This window comes from Colobus angolensis, unplaced genomic scaffold, assembly GCF_000951035.1.
Source record: "Colobus angolensis palliatus isolate OR3802 unplaced genomic scaffold, Cang.pa_1.0 Scaffold1, whole genome shotgun sequence".
NCBI classification, from domain to species: Eukaryota; Metazoa; Chordata; class Mammalia; order Primates; family Cercopithecidae; genus Colobus; species Colobus angolensis.
Window position 1 is genome coordinate 4,656,013 of NW_012110918.1, and position 25,486 is coordinate 4,681,498.

A 25,486-nucleotide genomic window follows, 5' to 3' on the forward strand; every position below is an offset into this window, starting at 1 on the left:
GACAGTGAAAAATATGAAACTAGATTGAAGATTTTGTTATTCCAAAGGGTAAATCCTAGATGGGAAAGTAAGAAAAAGAATAAACCCGAGAAAAACTGGAGGAACAAATTTGACAGGTCACATTAAAAAGGAAAAAAAAAAATCGGAAAATTGTGTCAGGAAGTTAATAGTCTCCAAGGAAACAAAGTAGAAGGAAAAAAAGAGGAAACAGTTATAGACATCTCAATAATTAAAAGGCAAAATATTTTTGTATTTTAACAGTCCACATTAAAAACCTAAAACCCCAAGAAAATGTGAGGTTTCTTAAACCTGAATACCATGTGAGCATCATGCAGATTAGATTATCTATTGGTTAAATATTTGTTTTCCTGATAATATAAATTATGTCCACTGAATCAGGAACCAGTGGGTTTGAGGACTGATTTTCCAAGACCACTTAAAATATGCAACATTCCCTAATGTGCATCTCGCAGCTCTGGGGTATAATGATGCTCACCACATTTGTTGCTGCCCTGTGGGGTCTATGCCCGTAGATGGTTCATCCAGGAGCAAGACAGGTGAGTTTCCCAGGAGGCTCAGCACAAAACACAACTGCAATGCAGAAAAACACCCGTTTGCTGCCACACCACACCAGCTCTCCACAGAGCATCACACACCACACATACCTTTCTCATGGTTCCTGTTGTTAATTTCTGCACAGGAACATTCAGCTGCTCATGCAGTTTGAAAGCACTCACTAATCTGATAGAAAACAGAATGAGGACATCTGGTCAAGAGAAGGTTTTTGGAAAATCCAAGCACACAGAACAGTAATGGCATTGGAGGGAAGTTTAGCAATATTATTGTCAAAATCCTAACTCACAATTTTAAAAAAGAGATTGATTTTGAAACATGAAAGATTTTTTCTTTTATCTCATAAACAGTTTTAGGAAAAACTAGAATTCTGAATGAGAAACTGAAAATGGATGATTATTTCATGTGCAGGATTTTTAAATTAGAAAACTGAAATGGATGATGATTTATGGTGATTCATTCACTTATTCCTTGTCAATTATTTTATACAATCATTTTTTAAAGATCTCTCATTCAGGGATGCAGGAAGTCAGGTCTTGTCCCTCATCCCTGCTCTGCCACTGACACTCTGGAAGGGTGGAGATATCATATTCACTCTCCGTTCTTTATTAGTGAATTCATCATCATTGCAACAGTCTCCCTGCATTCTGACACAAAGGAATCGCAGATCCCATCTGTACCTTGCGATGGCGAGCCTTGCATCCGCTTTGCTGAGCCCCTTGACAGCAGCATACACCTCCAGGTGCTCCCTCACCGTCAGCATGGGCCACAGCACGTTCTCCTGAGGGCAGTACCCCAGGTGACCCAAAACTAAACTGCAGCCTTTCAGTTCCACCTAAAAAAATAAAAGAGCTTTAGAAAGGCATGCAGCCTTTTTTCCAATAGTGCAATTACTCCAGAAACTGACATATATAAACACCTACATTGTTTAACCATCAAATAAATACTATAGAAATTACTTCATATATTTATCACAGAAAATGATTTAAAGTACTAACATAAAAATACAGTTTTACATGCAAAGGAGAAAAGAGACCTAATAAGCTCAGGTAGTTTCTGAGAAACCGATGAGGAGAAGGTAATTGGTTTCTGGTAATATTCCAAGTCCTGTTATAAACACTTGATGCCCAGTAAAAATTTCAAGAGGGGTATAGTCTTTCAAAGATGGACTCTGTATGTATCATGAAATTTCTGTTTTGGAAATGGAAACCATTTCCTCACTACCTCTCCAGCAGTTGGCTTTGTGATCCCAGATATCATTCTAATAGATGAACTTTTCCCAGCACCATTGGGTCCCAGCAATCCGAAAATTTCACCTGAAAGAAAGAATCAGACTATCAATATTGGAAGTGAAATACTGAACAACATAAATCTTTTGCTCCAGTGAAATCTTCTAAGATCTCTGTACCCTTCAGTTAGTACTATTTTGAGATTGATAACATACATGTAATCCACGTCACCAAAGCATGTTCTTTATTTTCTGTAATTATGCCAAATGTTACGGCAAACCTTGTGAATTTGATGTCAATACATCTGTCCTTCCCCCTCCCCCCCGGATTACTTGTTTCAGTTGGAAATGTGCCCAATTGTTTTCCATAATAGATGGCTGATGCACTGAGTATGTGTATGAATGATTCTCAAACTTGAGAAGTTAGGGATACTTTCTTCATCCCAAATTCAACTACCTGTGTTCAAGTTACCATCATCTTTCATCCCAACTGATATAAAAAGCCTCTGAACTTGTCCCCCCACAACCAAACTGACAAACAAACAATAGCCAATCTGTAATCTTTTCAAAATATAAATTAAATATGACACAAGTCCACTAAAAACTCTCCAATGGTATTCCACTAACTTGTACAAAACACAAACTCATTGCTGTTTTCAAAAGCTGTACCTAATCTGGCACTGCTCAGCTCTATAACTTTATCCCTTCCATTTATGGATGCATCCAGTGGCCTCTTGGCTGAAGATCTTTCCAAATGTGTCTGAGTCCCTGCCCTCACAGTTTCCTCTACCTGGATTCTCTTTGTCTAGTTCCTTCACAATTGTATTTCCAGAGTCTAAAACACTCCCTGGCACACTAAATATATATATATATATATATTGAATAAATGCTTCAGCAAGTAAAACTGTGCCTATGACATAGATGCTCAACAGGTAGTTCTAAAAATAATGGTGAATTGTAAAAGGGATTATTACAGACCTTCTTGAACACAGAAAGAGATATTTCTTGCTGCTATTTTCTTCTTCCTCTTTGAAAAGCAACTTTTCTTCTGGCCTGCATATTCTTTGTGTAGACAGCTGGCAATTATAACAGGTTTCTAGAAGAGACGACAGCATGATTTTCCTCTTAAATTTCAGAGACTTTAGTTCTCTGCTGGAACCACTCATGCCTTATGTCATAAACCAAACCATATTTTGAGTTGAGAGTAATTCATGCTGCTAAATGTAATACCCTTTCATTAATGTAGAAAATATTTCTTGCTTCTAAATAGACTAAATTTCATGGAAGCAGCTCATTGTCTTGCCAGAAGAGGGATGGCTAACCTCATGGAACCATGTCAAATAGTCAGATAGAGTAACCCTTAAAATCTTAATCTCTATTTAGCATTCTACGACAAATCTAACTTAAATTCTTTAACTCATGAGGTCTTGTTTGGTCTTGCAATTACAGCCCTAATTATGAAAGCCCACTTTTCTCAAAAGAAAAATAAAACCATTAGGCTTTGTTTTCTTTTTAGCTTATAGGAGACTCCAAATAAGTGAAGTGCCTTGATTGTGCAGGCGCTTCTTTGGAGTGTCCTGGACGCATAACATAGAAATGCACCAAACTCCAAACTTTCAAAATGAAACCCAGTGTATCAAATCCTGTTCTTGACAGTTCTTGAATATCTCCATTAACATCCATTTTGCCCCTTGTTTTTTTACCTCGTCTAAGATTGAAGTGGTCAGAGCAGTTGCTGTTCTTCTTCTTTCTGCTTGAACATCTTCATCTTCATCTATGGGTTCTTCTGGATTTGGTTTAGCATCTCTACTTTGGGGGGAAATTCTACAGAGAAAATGAAATGTTTTACAGGTGGTATTCTAGCTGTTAAGAGATGTGTCAAAAATCAGCATTCCTGTGATTTTAGTACTGTCCTCTTCTCTAACATGCAGGTGATGATGTGATGATGACTGTCAACATCGCTTCTGCTTTTGCCAAGAACTCCTGTCCCACTAGCCAGAATCCCTTTCTTGGTGTTGTTGCCATTCTTCCAGTAAGAATCTTTGACCCTTTCAAATCTGTCAGCAGATATTGCTCCTTTCTCTTTAAAATCCATGTCACTTTCATTTTCTCTACTCAGGCTGAGCCCATCTTCATCACACCAGATTTTTTTTCAACATCATTTACTGCTCACCCTTTCTACGCCCTCCATTTATAAAACACTCAACTATGTTGCTACATCAATTCCTTCCCATCTTTTTTCTTCAAGGATGCACAATTATCTCGGAGGAGAGAATGGCATATTTGGGTGCTTACTAAATTTTGGATGGAGTGAAGGTTTCTTACAGCTGCTTACAGCCAGAACTCTGCCTGGGAGTTCTATCTCTTGGCAGTAAGGCAGCAATCCACCTTCTCTCATGACAATCAACATGTGCTTCCCTTGTAGATGTAAATCTGTATTAACAAGATGATAGCGCAGACACCATCTAAGAATGTTAAAATATGATATTAAGTATAAAGTTAAATTTCATCCCAACCTGAAAACAGGATCTTTTCGCATTCTTTTCTTTCCATATTTTAGTTCCATACATCTTAGAACAAAAACGAATAGCAAAGTCTGAAAGTAGGGCTATGAGCAAAGAAATACAGTTATATTTAGGCATAGGTTCACAAATATTATTTAAACATTTGAATTAAGTTGGTGGTATTTTGTCTTTGGGTAAATAGTTGTGAATCATTCTTATAAGTTGGCGGAGAAATGTAGCTATACATTCACAATCCAGGTTAGTGAAACCTGTCTCCTTTCTTCTTGCCACCCACATTCAGTTTGTAAGTAAATTCTATCTTCTCTATCTTCAAAATTATCCATAGCCCAATTATTTCTCACCCCTACTCATGGTACTCCTACTCAGGCCTAGGTCATTATAATGTCTCACCTGGAAGGTTGCAACCCCTTCCTATCTGGGCTATCTCTGCCCCTCTTGCTCTAAACATCTGTTCTGAACACAGTATCCAGAGCTACTTTTTTAATACATAAGTCTGAATTTACCACTGTGCTTAAAACCCTCCAATGACTCCTCCTCCATCACTCAGAGTAGAGTCAAAGCCTTTAGAGTAATCTAGATTACCCTGTGCAACCCTTTCTCCTGGCCTCTCACTTTATCCCATGAATTCTGTGGCCATCTTTCTTATCACTCTTTTCCTTGGTCATTCAGTCAAAACCACACTGGCCTGGCTGACCCTGGATTGAGCCAGGGTCACTCTTACTACTTCCTACTGAAGTGCTCTTCTCGAAGCCTTTCCTGACCACCCATCTGATACCACACATATAATCCATTTAGTTTATTATCTGTCTCCTTCCACTAGAATATAAGCTCCATGAGGGCAGGGACTTCTGTCTTTATTTTCTCCTGTGCCTAGAAAAGTACTGACACATGGGATTCAAAGACAGTAGTTTCCTGCAGCCTAAATACACCAAAATAATCATTTTCCCTTTCACTTGTATTATTCAATTTTTGCCTTTTTATCTATTATTCAAAGAAAGTAAGTTATATTGCATCTCTGTCTTTTACAAGCTCTCTCAAATTTAGAGGAGGGACAGTAAACAGGATAAGTAAACAAAAAATTAATTTAATATTAAATTTTGGACATATATAGCTAATCCAAGCATGTAAAAAGTAACTCTAAGGGTTAGAAACATGTCTGAAGGTAATTGCTTTATCAAGATCATATAAAAACATTTTTAAAGTGGCACATTTTGGACAAGATCAAATCGTTATAGTGAATGACAGTCATCCAAAAGAATGTGTGCTGAGGTGGAAAGGTCTTCTTACTATGAAGCAAACTAGAAAATCAGTGGCACTCAATTTGAAATTTGCCTCTGGAGATTCTCTGTAGTGCTGCTGGTCTCTCTGAAAAGACAAAACAAAACACACACACACACTAATGATAATTCACCTGCTTTATGATTTGCATTTAAATAATATAAAATTCACATATTGACTATTTTCCTTATCAAGCTCAATTTCTCTGTGTGCACTAGTGACAAAGTAATTCCCCACAGAGAAGGAGAATCTCCTACTCAACTCTTGCTGTCTCTCAATAACCAAGTAGCCTGTCTGTTGCTCTCTTCCATTTTTTTTTTTTAATTTGGTTTTAACATTTTCAGAAAGTCTACTGAAAGTATAGCAGAGAGAGGTGTTGGCACTGGTAAAATTTCTGGAGGTTAACAATATTTTTCTTAAGTGCCCCAGACAAGCCTTTTCAGAGCCCCTTCTTATCCCAGTGGTGACTATTTGCCTATAATGATAATTAGTTCCAGCATGTTATTCTTTTTTCATCAATCAATTCATTCAGAAAGTTACTCATTCCTCCTAAAGAATACATGACAGATCTAGATGAGTGTATTTCACCTTGCAGGTCTACTTAGGAGGAAAATGCTTTAAGCAAAGGGATTAGCTTCTAATCAAGAACTTCAGGCATTGCTCAGCCAATGGAGATGTATTTTTGCAAATGGAAGGCTTTTCCAGTTCGCCAAGGACATCCCCGATTACGGAAGCCCTCTTTACTTTCCTTAAAGCCATTTCATTGGGTGGTACAGAGCTCCAAAAAGTGTGTCCTCCACTGAACTATCTTGCCCTGGCCTCATCGTATACTTTTCTCCACTTGAACCACATTCAGTTTCTTTAATGCCTCCTGGCTTTTCCTGATTTGGTGCCTTTGCTTTCTTCTGCAGAACATGCTTACCTCCTGTCCCATTAACTAATTCTTATTCATCCTTTAGCCATGTATTTAAATATAATGTCCCCAGAAGAACTGTCTGACTTGCTAGAACACACCAGCTGTGCTTTGTGTGTCCTCCCTTGGCCCTTTGCCCTTGTGCTTTGTAACCTTTAGGTTCCTTGTATTGACGTGAGTAAGTTCGGTCTGTCTTTGCCTCCACTAAGCTTTGGGAAAGTCAGGACTGTGCTATCTTGCTCATCAGGTGTCCCCAATTACTAGCACAGTGACTAACAGAGAATAGTATTTGATACATATTTTTGAATGATTGAATGGAATCGCATATGAGTTTATCTTTAGCGGCTAACAAATACCTGTCAAACCAAGCACATTTTTCCCCCAATCTGGCATTACCCATATTTGAATGGCATTTGACAATGCCTATATTTGGCAAAGTGAATAAGGCAAAAGTTTAAATGTTTTATTGAGATTTAATTTTGCATGTGATAAAATTCACTCATTCTGAGAGTAGAACTCAAGGATGTTTAGTAAGCTTACAGAGTTGTGCAAGCATCACCACAATTCCCCTTTTGAACATTTTCATCATCTCCCCAAAATCTCTTATGCCCATTTGCTGTTACTTCCCAGTTCCACTACTGTCTGTCTCTCTTGATCTGGGAAAAGGACTTTAATAAGCTACGTATTCAAAATTAATGACACAGTTGGTAACATTTCTTACCACTTCCAAAAATGTTTTAAATCCAAGCAAGGTATATGAAGGAACCAATACCATGGTGGTAATCAATATACTTAGGTCAAAATTACTGATTAAAGTGGTAACAAACATGATGACGGAGGCCTACAAGGGAAGTTCAAATATATTGTATCAGACATATTCAATCCATTGGTATTTCGTAAAACATTTAAGATACAGGTGTTCTCATGATGTATATCATAATGTTCCTATACGCAGATATACTCATTTGGCAATGATAGTTTCTACTTTTAGAGAGAGTAGGGAAGAAGCTTTTGTTAACAAGAATACATATGATCCCCAATAGAAAATTCTTATTTTCTATTGGAGACTAAGGTGAAAGCTAAAATGACCAAATAGACTTCTTGCTAGTGTATTATTAAATTTAATCCAAGACAAGAGGATAGAGGGATTACCTTTTTATGGCTAAGGTAACAATATTGCTAATGAATAAAAACCTGTATATGTTGAAAGTTACATGGCTATCATAAGAAAATGAACAATCCATACTGTCTCTCAACCAGACTACTGTGGAGCTTTCTCATTGTCCTTCCTGTTCTATTTCTTCCCCATACCAAACAAAGGACTTTTCTGAGAGTGTGTATTTTTATTGTGATGGATTTATTTTATAAATTTTTATTGGCAAATGGGAAGAAATAAGGATAATTATTTTTTTGTTTTAAGAATCAATTGATCAGCCAGGTATGTATTGAGCACTACCCTTTGCCAGATCTTATTAATGTACTGATTATAATAAAAACAGAATCATAATTGCTAAATTCACTAAATATTACATAAATGCCAGGTTTTAATAATTTAGCAGGAATTATTTAATCCTCACAACTCCATAATGTAGATATTTTTATTATCTCTCCCTTTACAAATGAGAAATCTGGGGTTTACTCTAAGTCCTTTAGTTCACTTAGCTGACTTCTCTTACTCTACCAGACCTCCACATTTCTACAATCTTTCCTCTCTTCTCATCCACTGGAACAAGAGAGGAGTCTAAACTTTGACAGTATGAGAGATTACTCCAGGACTCAATGTGCTAAGATGTGCTACTATACCTCCACCACAGAGCATAATAGGCTGAAAAGGTACTTCCTTATCAGACAGGGGTCTGGGGTGCCTAGAAACAAATTAACTGCTGACTGTGGCTTCACTCAACGATGGAGAGACATCGCCTGCACTGTCCTTCCAAATGGATCCCAGATCACCAAAGGACAACTGCACTGAATATCAACACACTCTACCTTCTGACATACGATCCTGTGAGGAGTAAACAAATTACCTCAGTCCTAGGACAAGCTTGGTTTAAGTTGATACTAGCTGTACGAGGAAAGACAAATTCTCACAACATGTATTTTCAATACATATTTAGGAATAAATTATAAGTTATCTGTATGCAAATGCAAATTTTAGTGCAAACTGCTTGAGGTCTTTGTGAAGAGGTATAATTTTGAAACTTTTTAGCCTACTGAAATCAAGATGTGTTAATCAGCACAAGTTTTGAATCAGTATTTCCAACCATGCTACTGTCTCATATTTTTTAACATGAGGAATGACATAAGGTCTGAGACTCAAGTTTATTCCTGAGCCTGTCACTATTCTTCATGTTTTTCTGAGCAAGTTACTTAATTCTTTCCTCTATTGAAGTAGGAAATTAAGAAAATAACAGAATAATAGTAAAAGTAATAATGGTAAAAATTATAGTAATAGTAAGAAAAATAACAATGACGCATAGAATGAATTGCTGTATTAACCAAGGCTGAAAAGAATTTAAGTGGCCTCCCTCCCAGAAGTTAAAGTTAAGAGACAATACTGTCTGTCCCAAGAAACATTAACCATATCTCTTTCCCACATATTTGTAAGTTCTGTAAGTCCCTGTTGTTCTTGGTGTGCAGCTGCAAGGTCACAAGATAAATAAGTGAAAGTTGAGTTGCAACTCATATTTTTCCTAAGATGTAAGTCATGGCATAAATGACTAACAGCGTTTGTTCTCGCTTCTGCAAATCTGCTTCCTGCCTCACGTTTTTCCCACCCCAAAATGCTTTAAAGTTGCTCACTTTCTTTGTTCGGGGCTCAGACTTTCAGGACACATGTCCGCTGAGCCGATACACACCTAAAACAAAAGCTCTCCTGCATCCCGATCAGTCTCTCTGTTTCCTTAATTTCCTGCAACACTATAAAATTAGGTAAATCATACTAGACAATTTCAAATTTCTTTCAAGTCTGACATTCCACCATTCTAGAAATATGTAGATTCCTTCCAGTGACAGAAAAATGAAATAAATAAATAAATACACTGAAATAGATAAGCATAAGAAGGGCAAAGGAAAAATAATCAGAAATTACAAATATACAAATACACATTTTACTATTACACTGCGGTGTAATTTTGTTTTTACATTTCGGACAGTCTGTATTTTACAAAACATACCTTGCCTCTGGAATATTGTCTTGCCTTATCTGAATCCATAACAACTTAAGCATAAATGGCAACAAAGGATAAAAGGCATGCAATCATATGTATATGTGTTTTGATTTTTAAAATACAGTGTCTTTCAGTGTCATGTTTGATTTTCTGCTGTGATCTTTTATTTGTGACAATTTTTTCCAAATCACAGTGAGAACACCTTAATCACTGCCTTAGTCCACAAGCCTAAGAAGCAGTTCTGCATTATCATCTTACTTTAGAAAGAACAAAGTTAAATTTCTTCTTTTGTTCATCTATTCATTTGCTGCCATATATACAAGGCAAATTCATAATATGATAATGCAGATTCTGCCTTCTGCTGTGTTTTAAAGGAAAATTGCTCTCTCTGGACTCTCATTCCTTACTCTACAATGGGAAAATGGTTTCTGCTTTCTAAGTCTAGAGATGAAACTTATTGTTTTGGAAGATTCTGGCATATTAAGTTCTAGAAGTTCTGTCACAGTCTATGGAATTGATGCGCAGGTTTGAGCTCCTGGAACTTGGCTGAGAAAATCTTGTCTATAATGTTTTCCAACCCAAAGCATCACTACAGAGCCTGCAGCCACGAGGAAATCAAACCAGATCAGCTTCTCCACTAAAAGCTAAAAGGCAAGGGCTGAGGTATGTTTCTACCACTGATGTTGAATGCTCCCTTGTCTGAAAAATTTCCAGCTCTATACAAACTGGGATAAGTTGTGAGTATACGGTAAACCAGGGGCAACTATTTCATGAGGCACGTAGCAAAAAAATGTGTCCATCTAGATGTGCATTTGTTCCAGTTTGTAATGATTTCTGTGTAATAAGGGTCAACACAAAGAGTGGCAAAAGCCACAGAAGGAACCATGATTCTAGTACGCTGTTTACCTAGGACTGAAGCACAAGCTGCTGAAAGAGCGTCTATGAGGGGCACTCACTAGGGCACCGGCAGCATCACTCAGGCTGGCAGGAGCAGACCCAAGTGCAACCATGTTGGACAATAACCCTGACATTTCTTGGCTATCACCTCCAAGGTAGACTTCGTTCAGAGCTAAAACTACTGGTAAACACAAAGAATGAATGTGAATTCTTTGTTCATCTTTGCCAGACAGATGCAAGAGTGCTGGCTGAAAAGAAACCAACTGAGTGTCAGTAAGACTCTCTTCTACAGACATCTGATCTAGCACCTGGGATTGCCCTGGACATGGCAGTAAGACTGTTGGCTGAACAAAAAATAGTCATGGAAAGGATAAATGGAAAGACCTTTGGTGCACCAAATCCTCATGGCTGCCTGAAAGCCAGTTTTTCTGAGTAAGGTAACCCTAATGTTCTTTCTGTAGCTTCTGTACTTCCACTGGATTGTGCTGATGGTGGTGAGAGATATAGTTATAGACACTATTTGCTGAATACAAAGAAATACAACCCAGAGAAGTCAAACCCAAGTGCTGTCCACTGAGTAGCAACAATAGCTACCTGCTGGCCAAAAGAGTCCCAGACTAATTTCTTGTAGAAGTCAGTGGGTGATATAGGTTGGTGCAAAAGCAATTGCAGTTTTGACATTACTTTAAATAGCAAAAAAACACAATTGCTTTTGCACCAATCTAATATTAAATATATCATTTCTTACAGATGATCTTTGGTTGGGTTCTTCTCATGGGTTCAAGCTTCCCATTCCAAGAGTTGAGAGCTGTTTTCCAGACAGACATTCAGTCACCAGTTGAGGATATCAGTTAATGCAGGCCTGAAGTGTAGCACCCAAGGCACTCTGGTGTCTCTAGAGTTTCAGCAAACATTTCCAGCAACGTTTTCCGTGATCTTGGACAAGCTCTTTACTTTTATACTAATAAGTAACCTGGCATAAGTATAAAACGTCTTTGGTATCTGAAACTATCAGCAGCTAAGGTTAAGAGAGGCCTTCTTGAAGACCGTAGAGATGAGTTGTACTGTCAACTGTCAGGAAGCCAATTTTCTAGTGTTGGCAGGAAGCCCTGTATTCTGAAGGAGACATAAACTCAACAGGATGTTTTAGATGTCAGGTCTTCTGTAAGATTCTCCATAACTTCTGTTCAATGGGTAGCACCTGATTTCTTTAGAAATATTATTGATTCAGTAACCGTGTTGCACTTCCCTCTCTTTTCTATGGTGTAATTTTAAAGTATTATTAATTTTCCCTACTGCTTAAGGCAGACATCTGTATTTAAGATTACATCAGAAGTTTAAAAAATAACTCTATTTCTCTATTTGTATATATATATATGTACTTACAAAAAAGAAGTAAAATGACCAAAGGGCACTGTTTTTTCTCCTTTTGCGAAAAATAAATGATATCATATATATCAAGAAGACAAGAGAAGCTGCATAACCGAGAGTAACTATAACCTGAGGATAATACAAATAATAACACAGTCAAAAAATAAAATATTACTGAGGAAAAAATTAGATTACAAATTCTAAAACACATTTTATCATACAAATATCTAAAACACATTTATATCATACATAAAACTTTCCATGTTTTATGTTTTGGTTTATTAGAAAATATGAATTAAAACGTCTTAACTACATAAAATAACAATGTTAAAATTTATTATTAATTACTTTATGAAATTTGGTTTATGTACTGTGTTACTTACCAAAGCAAACACAATTTGGCTTGTAATAAGCAGGTACTGCATGTTTTCTATGTAGAAAATTAAATACATTGAAAGGAGAATTAAAATGAAGAAGCTGACGTCCACTAGTGCCTGCCCACACCAGTAAGCAGAAGTGTAGAGGCCCGAAATCCATAGCTGGGACTTAGCATTTTTCTGATTAAAAAAGAAAAAGAAAGAAATGTATATAGACTCAATTAAAATGTAAATCTAAAACAAACACAAACACATTGGAAGAAATTTTAAGATAAATATAATCTAATCTTCTAATAATAAAAAAAAATTATGCATATACTGCTTAGTAACCTGAGGCTTACAGAGCCAGTTCCATGGTTTACAAGTTGTCTATTTAAAAAAAAAAGTACATTGTGATAGGCTTGACTCGCAACACTACTTTAGCTCCTGCCTAATGAATAGAAAAGTAACCTCATAATGTTCAAGGCATTAAACTCTATAAAAAGAAGTATTGGCCAGCATGGTAGCTCAAACCTGTAATACCAGCACTTTGGGAGGCTGAGGTGGGTGGATCACAAGGTCAGGAGATTGAGGCCATTCTGGCTAACATGGTGAAAGCCCATTTCTACTAAAAATACAAAAATTAGTTGGGCGTGGTGGCGCAAGCCTGTAATCCCGTCTACTCAGGAGGCTGAGGCAGGAGAGCTGCTTGAACCCAGGAGGCCGAGGTTGCAGTGAACCGAGATTGTGCCACTGCACTCCAGCCTGGGCAACAGAGTGAGACTCCGTCTCAAAAAAAGATGTATTATTTTGTGACCTGGAGGACATAATACATTTCCCTTTGCCTAAATATCTTGGAGAGTTTCTAGGTCAGGATGGTGAACGCTGATATATGTAACTGTTTTGTCTGAATGATGGGCATAATTGAATACAAAAGTAACATAAAATTGCAATTTCCAGAGTGGAAAAGGAATTCAAGTGTTAAATTTGGCCTTCAATTTCAACATCAATGATTTCCTTCTTGTGGTTGGGAAATAATGTGGTCAAAAGATTTATAATATTTCCCTTTGAAGGTTTAGACTAATTGGAGTCTGAAAAATCATTGTACTTTTCAGGTGACATTGGAATAAAAAAGCATTTTGAGTTTTTGTAAGTAAATTATCTGATTTGCTAAGAATAAGGTTTAGCTACAATATCTAAATTAAACATACATTCAAACGTTTTTCTCAGAAGAAAACATTTTGAACACATAGCATTCAAAATACAGATACTGAAGTTCCTGAAATTTCTTCTTTTCCCCGCTTTTTCTTACCTTGTAATCACTGATGCTGCCCATGGTGATGTAAGGAGAAATGCTACATAGAACCAAAAATAAGAAAAAGGAACCATCCGGCAGCCCAGTCCAGAGTCCCATGTGGCTCTGAAAATATAAAGCGTAGCTTAAACTAGTGAATGTTTGTTAAATGAAACAAATAATTATAGCCACAAAAATGCACTTTTTTGAAATGCTGAAAAATCAAAGTAAACGTGTAGCTCATCACCATCGATGTACAGAGGTGGGAAGGAAAATGACTCTGATCTTCAACTCAAAGAACAAAGAGAAGTCAAAAAGTCATTTAGGACCTATTTCTGGGGATATTTCCAAAAGAATTGAAAGCAAGATCTCAAAGAGACACCCACACATTCATATTCACACCAACAATACTCACAGGGGGAAGTAACCCAAAAGTCCAAATTAATGGATGAACAAAATGTGTATATATATATATATACAAACAATGGAATACTATTCAACCTTAACAAGGATCACCTGAGGTCAGGAGTCCGCACCAGCCTGACCAACATGGTGAAACCCGTCTCTACTAAAAATACAAATTCGGCCAGGCGTGGTGCATGCCTGTAATCCCAGTTACTTGGGAGGCTGAGGCAGGAGAATCGCTTGGATCTGGGGGGCGGAGGTTGCAGTGAGCAGAGATCGCCCCATTGCACTCCAGCCTGGGCAACAAGAGCAAAACTCCTTCTCAAAAAAAGAAAAAAGGAAGGAAATCCTGTCACATGCTACAACATAGACGAAACTGGAAAACATGCTAAGTGAAATAAACCAGTTACCAAAAGACAAATATTCCACTTATATAAGGTATCTAAACTAGTAATATTCATAGGAACCAAGTAGGATGGTGGTTTCTAGGGGATGGGGGAGGGGGAAATGTTTAATGGGCGTCGAGTTTCAATTCCACAAGACGGAAAAGTTCTGGAGATGCATTTCACAACAATGTGAGTAGACTTAATACTACTCAACTGTACACTTGCAAACAGCTGAAATGGTCGATTTTATATCGTGCATTATTACCACAACACAAACATAATAATTCAGAAGTTAGGACCTTTGATGAACACATAATTCAGGCCTGAGCAGCATGTCTTTCTGAGCAAACCCAGAGATGGAAACCTCAGTAGCTGGGTGGGTGTGTTCTGAAGCACAGAACTAAGAAGAAAACTTGTTGCTGCTTGTCTTAACTTCAGGGAAAGGAACTTTAAATCACTGCCCCCAAATCAGCATCCACTCGAGGCTAGGCCAAGTGGACACTCAAGCAGCATCTAGGACCACCTCATGGATATAATTAGAGGACAGCCGCATAAGCCTGTCTCAGAATAATTCTGTAATTCTTTAACTTTATTTCAGGTTTTGAGGGCTATGTCTGCAAATTCCATTTTTCATCATAGGAATGAGGGAGGAAAGGTGTGTGCCATGGGGACGTGGGAGTGGGGAACAGGTTCCTAATAGAGTGGCTATCGACTTCAGTCCCTTTCGATCCTGAGCAAACACAATGGCATTAGGAAGCTAATAATTCAGAAGTTAGGACCTCTGATGAACACACAATTCAGGCCTGAGCAGCACGTCTTCCTGAGCAAACCCAGAGATGGAAACCTCAGTAGCTGGGTGGATGTATTCTTTGGAAGGATAGCAGCATGAGCCTGTCTCAAAATAATTCTGCAATGAGACAGGCTCATGCTGCTATCCTTCCAAAGAGGAAGGGTAATCACTGTCTCTTTCTGCTACTCCTCTGGTTCCACTTTCTGGAGAATTCCCTTCAGACACCCCTTCCCTCAAGTCACCCTGTGCAGCAGACCCATTTACGTGATCAGTTGTTCATACTCAACTCACAGAGGTATACGTCTGTCACGAACATCTCAAGTACTGTATATTTCATCCCCATTGTCCCCACGGCTTGCAGAAAATCTGCGCTTGCATATTCTCCCAGCACCACTGATTCACTGATTCAGTGAAGCCAAAACTGAACTTCACACTTTTGTCACACAATGGACTTCGCTTTGGATGGCTCCATTTCTAATCCTGCTTCTTGATGTTTTAAACTTCTGGTGTGAAACAGTTAGAGTCAGCTTTGAGAGACCCCTGTTGGTATCAGGCAGGGTCTAACCAGAAAACCGTGACTACGTTAAGTCCTTAGAGTGCAATTCCTTAATGACATGGTTAGGTGGGTGATGAGCATCCCACAAGGACGGTGAAGTAAGAAGCAAGCCATTGTTGCTCCTGGGCTGCAGGAACAACAGAAGGAGGTGGTGTGACTGGAGCCCAGCATAGGGGGTCCTCTGCTTTTCTGTCTCCCACCACTGCTTTCTGGTGTCTAAACTGTCTGAAGCCAGACTATAGCCAACTGACACAGAATCCAATGCAGCCTGTGTGTATTAGACTCCCTCGCAACATAGAGCAGCTATGAGTAGGTGAAGAACTAAATCAACAGATAGCCTCAGAACTGGCAGATTCCCCTTCATATTAGTCTGTCTACTACACATTTAGTCAATGGAGGGTCCACTAACTAATTATAATAGATTTGTAAGTAACCAGGGTTACAAGTGCTCCTGATTTCCAAGTCGGTGTTTTCTTTCTTCTGTTTCTCTCTCTCATACACTTCCACAATCAAGTATGTACAACTTTTCAAAACATTCCCTAAAAGACTGACAAAATATTGAAAAGTATTCCCTCATGATAATTATCTGATAACTTGGCAAGAAAAAGAAATCCTGTTTTGTTTGCTATAACTCATTTAAAATATTAGGACAAAATAATAATTTTCAGGCTTAACAATCACTTATGGATATTTAAAAGCTAAACAGAGAAAATATAGGCTATTTGTCCAATTCTTAATTGTTTAGACTCAGTAAATCCAATACTTACAAGAGGAAATGGGCTTGACTCAATTTGAATATGTTGTGTGTGATTAAACATTCGAAGTAGCCCATTGCTGATAATATTCATAAGAATTGGAAAACAGTGCAATCTCTTGGTATTACATACAACTGAAAATCTATAATCCTTAAAACAGAAACAAATAAATAATGTTAATACTAAATTCTTCAAGAACAAAGGCAAGGTTTATGTATAAAAGATCCTAACAGTGCCACATGCTTGCTGTGTGTCCATCTTCAAGTTAACTAAACTTTCTGAGCTTTACCTTCCTCATCTATGAAAAGGAGATACTAAATGGATTGTTACAGGGCTTAAATGACACTCTATTCATGTACATTAAGTGCTAGCACAGAGTCAGCATACAATCAATATGAATTTTTATTGGTATTACTAATTTTAGATAATTTTGTCTTCAATTTGCTGATGGGGAAATTTCAGTTAGTGGAGTTTAAAAGTCTCCCTGACAAGGAGACGCTGTCAGTTTATGATGAAGAAGCAAAGGAAGATCGGGCACGGTGGCTCATACCTGTAATCTTAGCACTTTGGGAGGCAAAGGCGGGCAGATCACTTGAGGTCAAGAGTTCGAGACCAGCCTGGCCAACACAGCAAAACTCCATCTTTACTACAAAATACAAAAATTAGCCAGGTGTGGTGGCACATGTCTGTAATCCCAGCTACTCGGGAGGCTGAGGCAGAAGAATCACTTAAACTCGGAAGGTGAAGGTTGTAGTGAGCCGAGATCACACCACTGCACTCCAGTCTGGGCGACAGAGTGAGACTCTGTCTCAAAAAAAAAAAAAAAAAAAAAAAAAGGCAGCAGTAGCAAAGGAACGCTGGCCTTCTGGACAGGAGATAAGCATGGAGTTCATTAAATATTCATGCTTACCCTGCCAAAGAAGCATTTCCCCACTTCCTAATCTTTATGTTTATGTACTTCATGTTTAGGAAAATGTTCATGCGTCTATTAGGAGGTTTACTGTTTAAATCTTACCACTAGTTCATATAGTAAATATGTGAGGTAGGTAACATAGTAACTGACACAGTAATTTCCCAAAACTGGCACAAAGGGATTACATTTTTTATAGCATATTTAGTTTACACAGAACTGAATTCAGTAATACATCTTCAAAGGCTTTTCTTTTTAAAAAGTTTACTTTGTAGCAAGAAATAAAGAGGTAGCTTCACTTAATTAGGCCCCTTGCTTTTATTAGAATGCAAACAAGACTGAAGAGTTCTTAAGATTAAGACGTATTTTGAAGCCAAGCATTGTGACTTAGGCCTGTAATCCCAGCATTTTGGGAGGCCAAGGCAGGAGGATCACCCAAGGTCAGGAGTTTAAGACCAGCCTGGCCAACATGATGAAACCCCCTCTCTACCAAATATACAAAAACTAGCTGGGCATGGTGGTGCCTGCCCGTAGTCCCAGCTACTCTGGAGGCTGAGGCAGGAGAGTCACTTGAACCTGGAAGGCAGAGGTGTAGTGAGCCGAGATCGTGGCACTGCGCTCCAGCCTGGGTAACAGAGCAAGACTCTGTCTCAAAAAAAGTATTTTCAATAGTCTTGTTCTCTGATGAATCTCTATGGCTTGACTCTTTTACCCAAATTGACATATGCTAAGGTAGCAGATCGAGAATAATTTTTTCTCAGGGATTTCATGTAGATATTATAGTATCTAATGTATTTTCTCAATATATAAAAACAAACAATATTCAGGTAGTTAGCTACTGAATAAAATTCCTTAGATCCATAATTATATTGATTGATAATTATAAGCTATAATATTTTTATTGAGTTTAAACAATACAATTAAATTTAGATCCTTTCAAATGTAAAAATTATCTAATTCAAAACAAAGCTCAGATAGAAAATGTTTTACAAAAACTTGGGAAAACTTCACAGTTTATTAAATAACAACCCAGAATGTTTTTCTAAGTTGCTGTATACTAGCACTAATTTTCTGCAGTTTTAAAACAACTAAAATGTAGTACTTTTTGCTTATTTTCATAAAAGCAAAAAGGCAAACATACCTTTTGTTTACCGGAAACTATGATAGCTCCATTGTATGAGAGGCCATCAGTACCATTTCTGTTTTCAAAGTCATCTACTTCCAAAAGTATATTTTGATGCTTCAGTGATTTTATAAAATCTTCAATATTTGATTCTAATATGAAGTTAATAAGAGAAGGCCATAGAAAAGTAAGAAAACACATATCAAACTTTTAAAATAAATCATACACATGATTAAAGTTAATATTTATGGAATACTATGTATAAATATCTTTCTTTGGGTATCACAATAATAATATTGACCCACACTCTACCATCTTCTATTTAGCAAATTTTATACCATAATGAATTCGCTTTATAAATCTGTTTAATGCAAATTAACAAGTAATCATAAAAATAAGCTAATTCTATTGTATAACTTTTGGTAAACAACAACAACATTTGAATTGAATAATCTGTGGAGATACAATAATTTTATGAGGAGTACTTCAGACTGTCCAGCCTAAAACAGCCAATGATAACACTCTTCTCTCTCCCTTGTTCTTCTTCCAAAGAATGGACAGGTAAATATATATGTGTCTGTATAACACATACATATGCTTTACTTTATTTTAAACATTTACATACATATTACATACATGTGTATTGTATAAATATAATCTTTCTTAGGAAGTGAAAGAGGATATCATAATCAGATCAGGGTTTTGGATATGACCCTAAAGAAGAAAGCAGATGAGAACATCTGACCGAGAAATATGAGCTGAGAAAAATTCACAGCCTAGAGCACACCGGAGCAAACAACTGAAGGTAAAACCAATTTCCAGGATATCTGAACTCAGAGTGGATGAATGCAAGAGGGTAAGGTGGGCTCTGAAGCTACAGTCAGGGTCGTGAACTATACCTGAAAAAAGATGACCTGTCAGGCCCCTCCCCACATTTGGCACAGAACACACAGCAGCCGCAGTTGTCCTCAGGGTAAGAGTCCCATATTTACTTACTAAGAGACATTATCTGAGGAGCACAGCTGGGCAAACCTGATGTAACTGCAGACAATAATTCGGGCAAGATGGAATGAATAAGAGGATAAGAAGGACTTTATTTATTTATTTATTTATTTATTTTGCCTTTGAAATGGGAGTTTATAGTGGGCTCTGGGATTGGAAAAATAAGGCCAAACCTTAGATGAATTAGGATCCCTCCACCAAGTGATACAGGGACATGCACATAGAAAATAAGCTTTCCATACACCTTGAGCAGCCACACACCCCACTCCACCTCCACAGTCACTTGAGGTGCAGTGCCATATACTGACCCACATCCACCTAGGGAGACAGGGATTCTCACATTAAAAGATAAACATGTTACCAATAATTGTCAGATTCTGAGAAAAGAGGAACAAAATGGCACAGAAGCTTCCAACTTAAACCATAAAATACCTAAGTACAGAGACAAAAAAATAAATTAATTAACACAAGTCCACTGTCCTCAAGAGTGACCAAAGAGGAAAAGAGAGACCTGATTTACTTATCTTATGAGCTCATAGGTAAAGAAACCTTTCTAGATCTCGGAAATTAGACGTACAATTAGTATTTAAGGTAGTGAGGTGAATAAAATTTACTTTCCAAAACCCAAATGGAAAAGAAGAAGAATGAGAAATGGAAAGGAAAAGACCATCTTTGTTTAAAGACCATACACCACAGGCCTGAATCGCAAATCCATGGGAAAATCAAATGAGTGAGGAACTCAGCAAGGGAAGACTCTTACTGTAATTTTTTTTTTTTTTTTTTTTAACGTCTGAGGTACTAACATAAAAGTTCCTTCTTCAAAGTTAATTAAGCGGTTAGAAAAAAAAAAAAATACCAGCTGGGCACAGTGGCTCACATCTATAATCCCAGCACTTTGGGAAGCCAAGGAGGGCAGATCACTTGAGGCCAGGAGTTCAAGACCAGCCTGGTCAACATGGCAAAATCCCATTTCTATTAAAACTACAAGAAAAAAAAATTAGTCAGATGTGATGGCACACGACTGTAATCCCAGCTACTCAGGAGTCTGAGGCAGGAGAATCGCTTGAACCTGGGAGGTGGAGGTTGCATTGAACCGAGATCACACCACTGCACTTCAGCCTGGGCAACAGAGCAGGACTCTGTCTCAAAACAAAACAAAAACAAAACCAACTACCCATTGTTTGGGATAACAAAATAAGGTGTCTTCCTGTATCTTGTACTTAATGAAGGGGCTTGGGGGATAGATAGCCCATCTTCACATGGTGACCAGTGTGCATTGTCTTTGTGGTATAGGTTAGGCTGCTGTGTAACAAAGTGATCTCAAAATAGAATGGGTGCGCCAAAATAGAAATGTATTTGTCACGTAATAGCTTAGGGTAGTCAGGTAGATAGATATCTTTACTTTTCCAGGTTATACAGTGACCCAAGTTCTTTTTCTCTTGTCCTCATCATCCCTGGCGTCTCCAAAATCAGAGTAAATATGCACTGTTCCTCATAAGGTGTTTTCTATAAATGAAGTTTAAATACCCATTTTCTTCTCTTATGATTTACTTTCCCCTCCTCCTGCGCTATTCAACAATAAAAATAACTTATTTCTGGATTTAAATTTTATTTTTCTTTTCACCTGTGTTATTGATGATCAACAGGCTGGTACGGGGTTCCTCGGGAAGTTGTCCAGGAGACAGAAAATACAATTCGGTTTTAAATTCCCAATCGATCTTTTCATTTAACATAACATACATTATATTTTCAACAATCAAAGGGAACACTGCGATTCCAAATACCAATAATCTAAACAATAAAGAAACATTAGCATATGAATCTCTAGGAATTTTATTTATTTAGTAAGACATTCCACAAGTATTTGTTGAGTGCCAAGCCTGCCTTATGCCTATCATGATTTGGTACTAAAATTCTGAAGGTAATACCCTAGCATGCTACACAGTACCAGAAGGCATTACTATATAAACACCAGGTTATGAAACCATGAAAACAAAACACACCTGCATGTATAAGCCTAATCGAGTGTGAACATTCAAGTATTCCCACTGTCAGAAAACTTAAATGCTGAATTTGTCCACCCCGTGGCAGGAATGTCAGATACTGTGTTCAAAATTATCTTCTAGTTTGAACCTCTTTTGAAACTCATGATCTAACAAAACCACAGTACTCTGCTACTCACAGGGTCAACAACACTTTCGTTTGACGTTTTAACTTTAAGAAACGGAGCCGCGCCATGGCAAAGACTTGCGTTCTCCAGAGGCACATGTCACTCACAGCTGTCTGCATTTCAGAGAAGGAAGAGTGAGCCAGCTCCATTTCATGGAGGCTTTCTGAGTCTCTTATCATCTCCACTTGTTCGAAATCTATATACACACACACACCAACACACATATTATAATATTAATGCCATCCTGGAGGCATCACAGATTTTCCTTAGTAATACTAAAAATAGTATTACATGGCCAGGCGTGGTGGCTTATGCCTGTAATCCCAGTACTCTGGGAGGCTGTGGTGGGCAGATCACCTGAGGTCAGGATTTCAAGACCAGCCTGGTCAACATGGCGAAATCCTGTCTCTACCAAAAATACAAAACTTAGCCGGGCCTGGTGGTGGGCGCCTGTAATACCAGCTCCTCAAGAGGCTAAGGTAGGAGAATCGCTTGAACCTGGGAGGCAGAGGTTGCTGTGAGCCGAGACTGCGCCACTGCACTCTGGCCTAGGAGACAGAGCAAGATTCTGTCTCAAAAAAAAAAAAAAAGTTTTACATTTGTTTTATTTTTATAACCAATTCAAAGGAATTATTTAGACAACATTTTTCAATATTTATTAAGTTTATACTTCACCACTGCCATCTATATTTTCTTCCTATAGTTAAGTTTGTAATTGCCAATGGTGATAAAAAAGTAAAAGTTTAAATCAAATAAAGTTTTAGATTGCTTGTGGTTACAGTGCAAACAATATAAGAAGCATGTTGTGATGCCCATATTCTATACTCAGTGAGAAAATATGCTGAATTCATACCAAAAGAATAATTCACAAAAATGGTGATCTCATTGTGCCCAATATTTGAAAAGCAAAGAAATTCCAAAGAGTATCATTACTTGGAGGGATTTTTAAGAAATCTTCTGCATAAAAATAGCCAATCATTACCACCTAAATATCTACTACTAAGGTATCAGTCATTTAGTAGTAGATGGGAAAGATCATCAGCTCTGAACTGCCAGATCTGTACATGAGTCTTACATCTGTGATTGGGGAAAATCACTTAACTGCTCACAGGTCTGATTTTCTCATTTGTAAACCAGTGCCAATGACACTTCTTGGAAAGGTTATTATAGGAAGATAATGTTGAAGGCATATATATCAATGTATATCCATACATTAAGCATAAGAGGAGCTCCATAATGACAATGATTATTATCACCCATTAAAATATACAAGAGTGGATGCTGAGAATTCTCCCCACTAAGACCTTAGTGGAATTTTGTATATTAACAAGCTAAGAGCAATTTTTATCTTAAAAAAAATCTGTTCAGACCTCATTCCCCTAATTAAGAGCCTTTTACAGCCTGAAGGTATCTAAGAAGCAGGGAACATCTGAGGATAGGAAATAGTTTCCAAAAGGAAACTTGGTAAACTCCATGAAGGGATCTGTGATCAGTCTTAGTAATGATGCTAAGAAATAATGACAGCCCATCTCAAACAGCAGAGCCAAATTTGGAATGAAATCACATTTCTTAGTGTGAATCACCCATAAGAAATTATAAATACTAAATTGATACATGATCATTTGGGAATTGGTTTTCTGTGAATTACACAAGTGGCTTTACCTTGTTCGATAGTTGACTGTCCTTCCAGTTTCATAAAGATTTCATTTAGAGTTGACATGGAAATGTCATAACCTGTCACTCCCTGGTCAGAACATTTGTCCAGATTACTGAAAAGATCTAAGGCAAAAAATACGAATAGATACTTTGAAAAACCACATCGAGAACTAAACCAAGTAAATTAATACTTATTTAAAAGATGATACATAATATTGTTAAGAAAATTATGTCTTTGGAGTATCACAGTAGTCAAAAGCAAAATTTCATGAGAATCCTCTCCTTCTCTGAAATAACTAAAGAAGACCTCTTCCTCCATCCTCAAACTGTCTCACTTCATCTTCCATTCTCAGTTTATGAGCTTCCTGTAGATTTCTCTGCAGAAACCTGAACAATCAGAAAGACCATTATCTTCTCACCTCCACACTACAAACCCACGTATATCTCTACCTATATTCTGGGTCTTCTTTCTGTATAAGTCTTTCAATGGTTTCTCAATGCATTTAAAATAAAAATCAAAGTCAATAACACAACCTCTGAGGCTATCCATACAACCTTACCCACCTCCATTTGCCATTCTGCTCCCTCACTCATTGCCCTCCAGACATCCTCCTTTCCCCTCGACTTGGAGTGCTCTTGACCATTTTCTTCTTGTGGCCTTCAGTGGCCACTCTATATAAACCTCAGCCAGACACCAGTCATCACTCTAACTCACTGGCCTTGTTTATTATTTTAGTGTACAATTGTTGAAAAATTTGTATATGTTGTGTGTCTACTTTTCCCTATCTAGTTAGATGTAGGCTGTGGTATTTCTAGTTGCTGGAGCAGTGCCTTTTATATAATACTTTCCCAGTACACATTTATTGGGTAACTCTTTCATGGAGATACTTGGATGAGATGGCAGGATTCTAGAAGACTCTTAGATGCTACTTTCTACTTTGGGTGGGAGGATGGGCCAATGACATTATTGAGAGGAACTAGGTGGATGAGACTGTAGCATACACACTGTTTCCCTATGACCTGCACATGGCAGCAAGGGACCTGGGAGTCCCATGTCCTGAAAAGGATATAAGCATGCCATTCGACTAGCAGAGGCCTTAGGTCTGTGTAAAGGCTGCCATGGGCCAGGAGGTCAACAAAGTAATTCTGGCAAAGTAACATATTCCAGTAGTGGTACCAACATATAATTCCTTTTTCTCCTTCTCTGACCAAAAATGAAAGTGGATCAGTTGCACCTCACAGGGCCTTAGTCCAAGAACAAAATGACATGATAGTCCACTGATCTGAGAAGAACACCATCTTCTATGCTACTGCAAGGACATAGAGAGCTGCCACATTGGGGAGTGAAGCTAAAATCTGGGAATTCCTGCATATTTGCCTAATGAAACTGAATTATGTAAAAGAGCTTATTTAAGGCAGGTATATAGGGAGTTATACCTTTAACTAACTAAATGTTTAAACAAAAGGGAAGCTATTTAAATCAAAAGACACTGAAATACATTTCCTCATTTGTAAGATAGGGCAAGTTATAGCACCCATCTCATAGAAAAAACAGTTGTGAGAACTAAAGGAGTTAATATATATGAAACCATTAGAACAGTGCCTAACATGTAGAAAACATTACACAAAGAGCTAATAATCTTTAGGATTGCTTATCAAACAAAGTCTGAATGGGTGCGGCTACCCAGCTGGCAGGGAACCGAGGTTTGGACACTTTTGTAGACTACGTAAGTTGTTTTTCTCTGCAAAATAACACATGCACAATTAAAATAGAGAAATCCTGCCTTATCCACAGTTTCATTTTCCACAGTTTCAATTATCTACCGTCAACTGCTGTCTAAAAACATAAAATGGAAAATTCGAGAAATAATTCATAAGTTTTCAGTTGTGTGCCCTTGTAAGTAGTGTGATGAAATCTTTCACCATCCCACTCCATCTTGTTCAGGCTCAGGACATGCATCATCCCCTGTCCAGCAGAACCATGCTATACCTGCCTGTCACTTAGTAGCCCTCTGGGATATTAGAGCAACTGTCACAGTATTGCAGTACAAGGCACCCCTATTTTACTTAATAAGGCTCCCAAAGTGCAAGAGTTATGATGCTGGCAATTTGGATATGCCAAAGAAAA

General features: G+C 37.7%; 1 protein-coding gene across 1 annotated transcript in view; it reads right to left on the reverse strand.

Moving 5' to 3' along the window:
• Positions 1-25,486, reverse strand: part of ABCA6 (ATP-binding cassette, sub-family A (ABC1), member 6) — a 59,458-nt gene that overhangs the window by 5,066 nt on the left and 28,906 nt on the right. Inside the window, exons 18-34 of the mRNA XM_011933533.1 lie at positions 23,365-23,481; positions 21,715-21,898; positions 21,157-21,323; positions 18,549-18,682; positions 16,510-16,647; positions 13,624-13,731; positions 12,339-12,512; positions 11,971-12,084; positions 7,239-7,358; positions 5,614-5,691; positions 4,318-4,409; positions 3,505-3,625; positions 2,780-2,897; positions 1,798-1,889; positions 1,254-1,408; positions 666-741; positions 497-591 (exon numbers count right to left, since the gene is read on the reverse strand). Coding sequence (XP_011788923.1) covers positions 497-591; positions 666-741; positions 1,254-1,408; positions 1,798-1,889; positions 2,780-2,897; positions 3,505-3,625; positions 4,318-4,409; positions 5,614-5,691; positions 7,239-7,358; positions 11,971-12,084; positions 12,339-12,512; positions 13,624-13,731; positions 16,510-16,647; positions 18,549-18,682; positions 21,157-21,323; positions 21,715-21,898; positions 23,365-23,481 — 2,083 coding nt within the window. The remainder of the gene's footprint in view (positions 1-496; positions 592-665; positions 742-1,253; positions 1,409-1,797; positions 1,890-2,779; positions 2,898-3,504; positions 3,626-4,317; positions 4,410-5,613; positions 5,692-7,238; positions 7,359-11,970; positions 12,085-12,338; positions 12,513-13,623; positions 13,732-16,509; positions 16,648-18,548; positions 18,683-21,156; positions 21,324-21,714; positions 21,899-23,364; positions 23,482-25,486) is intronic.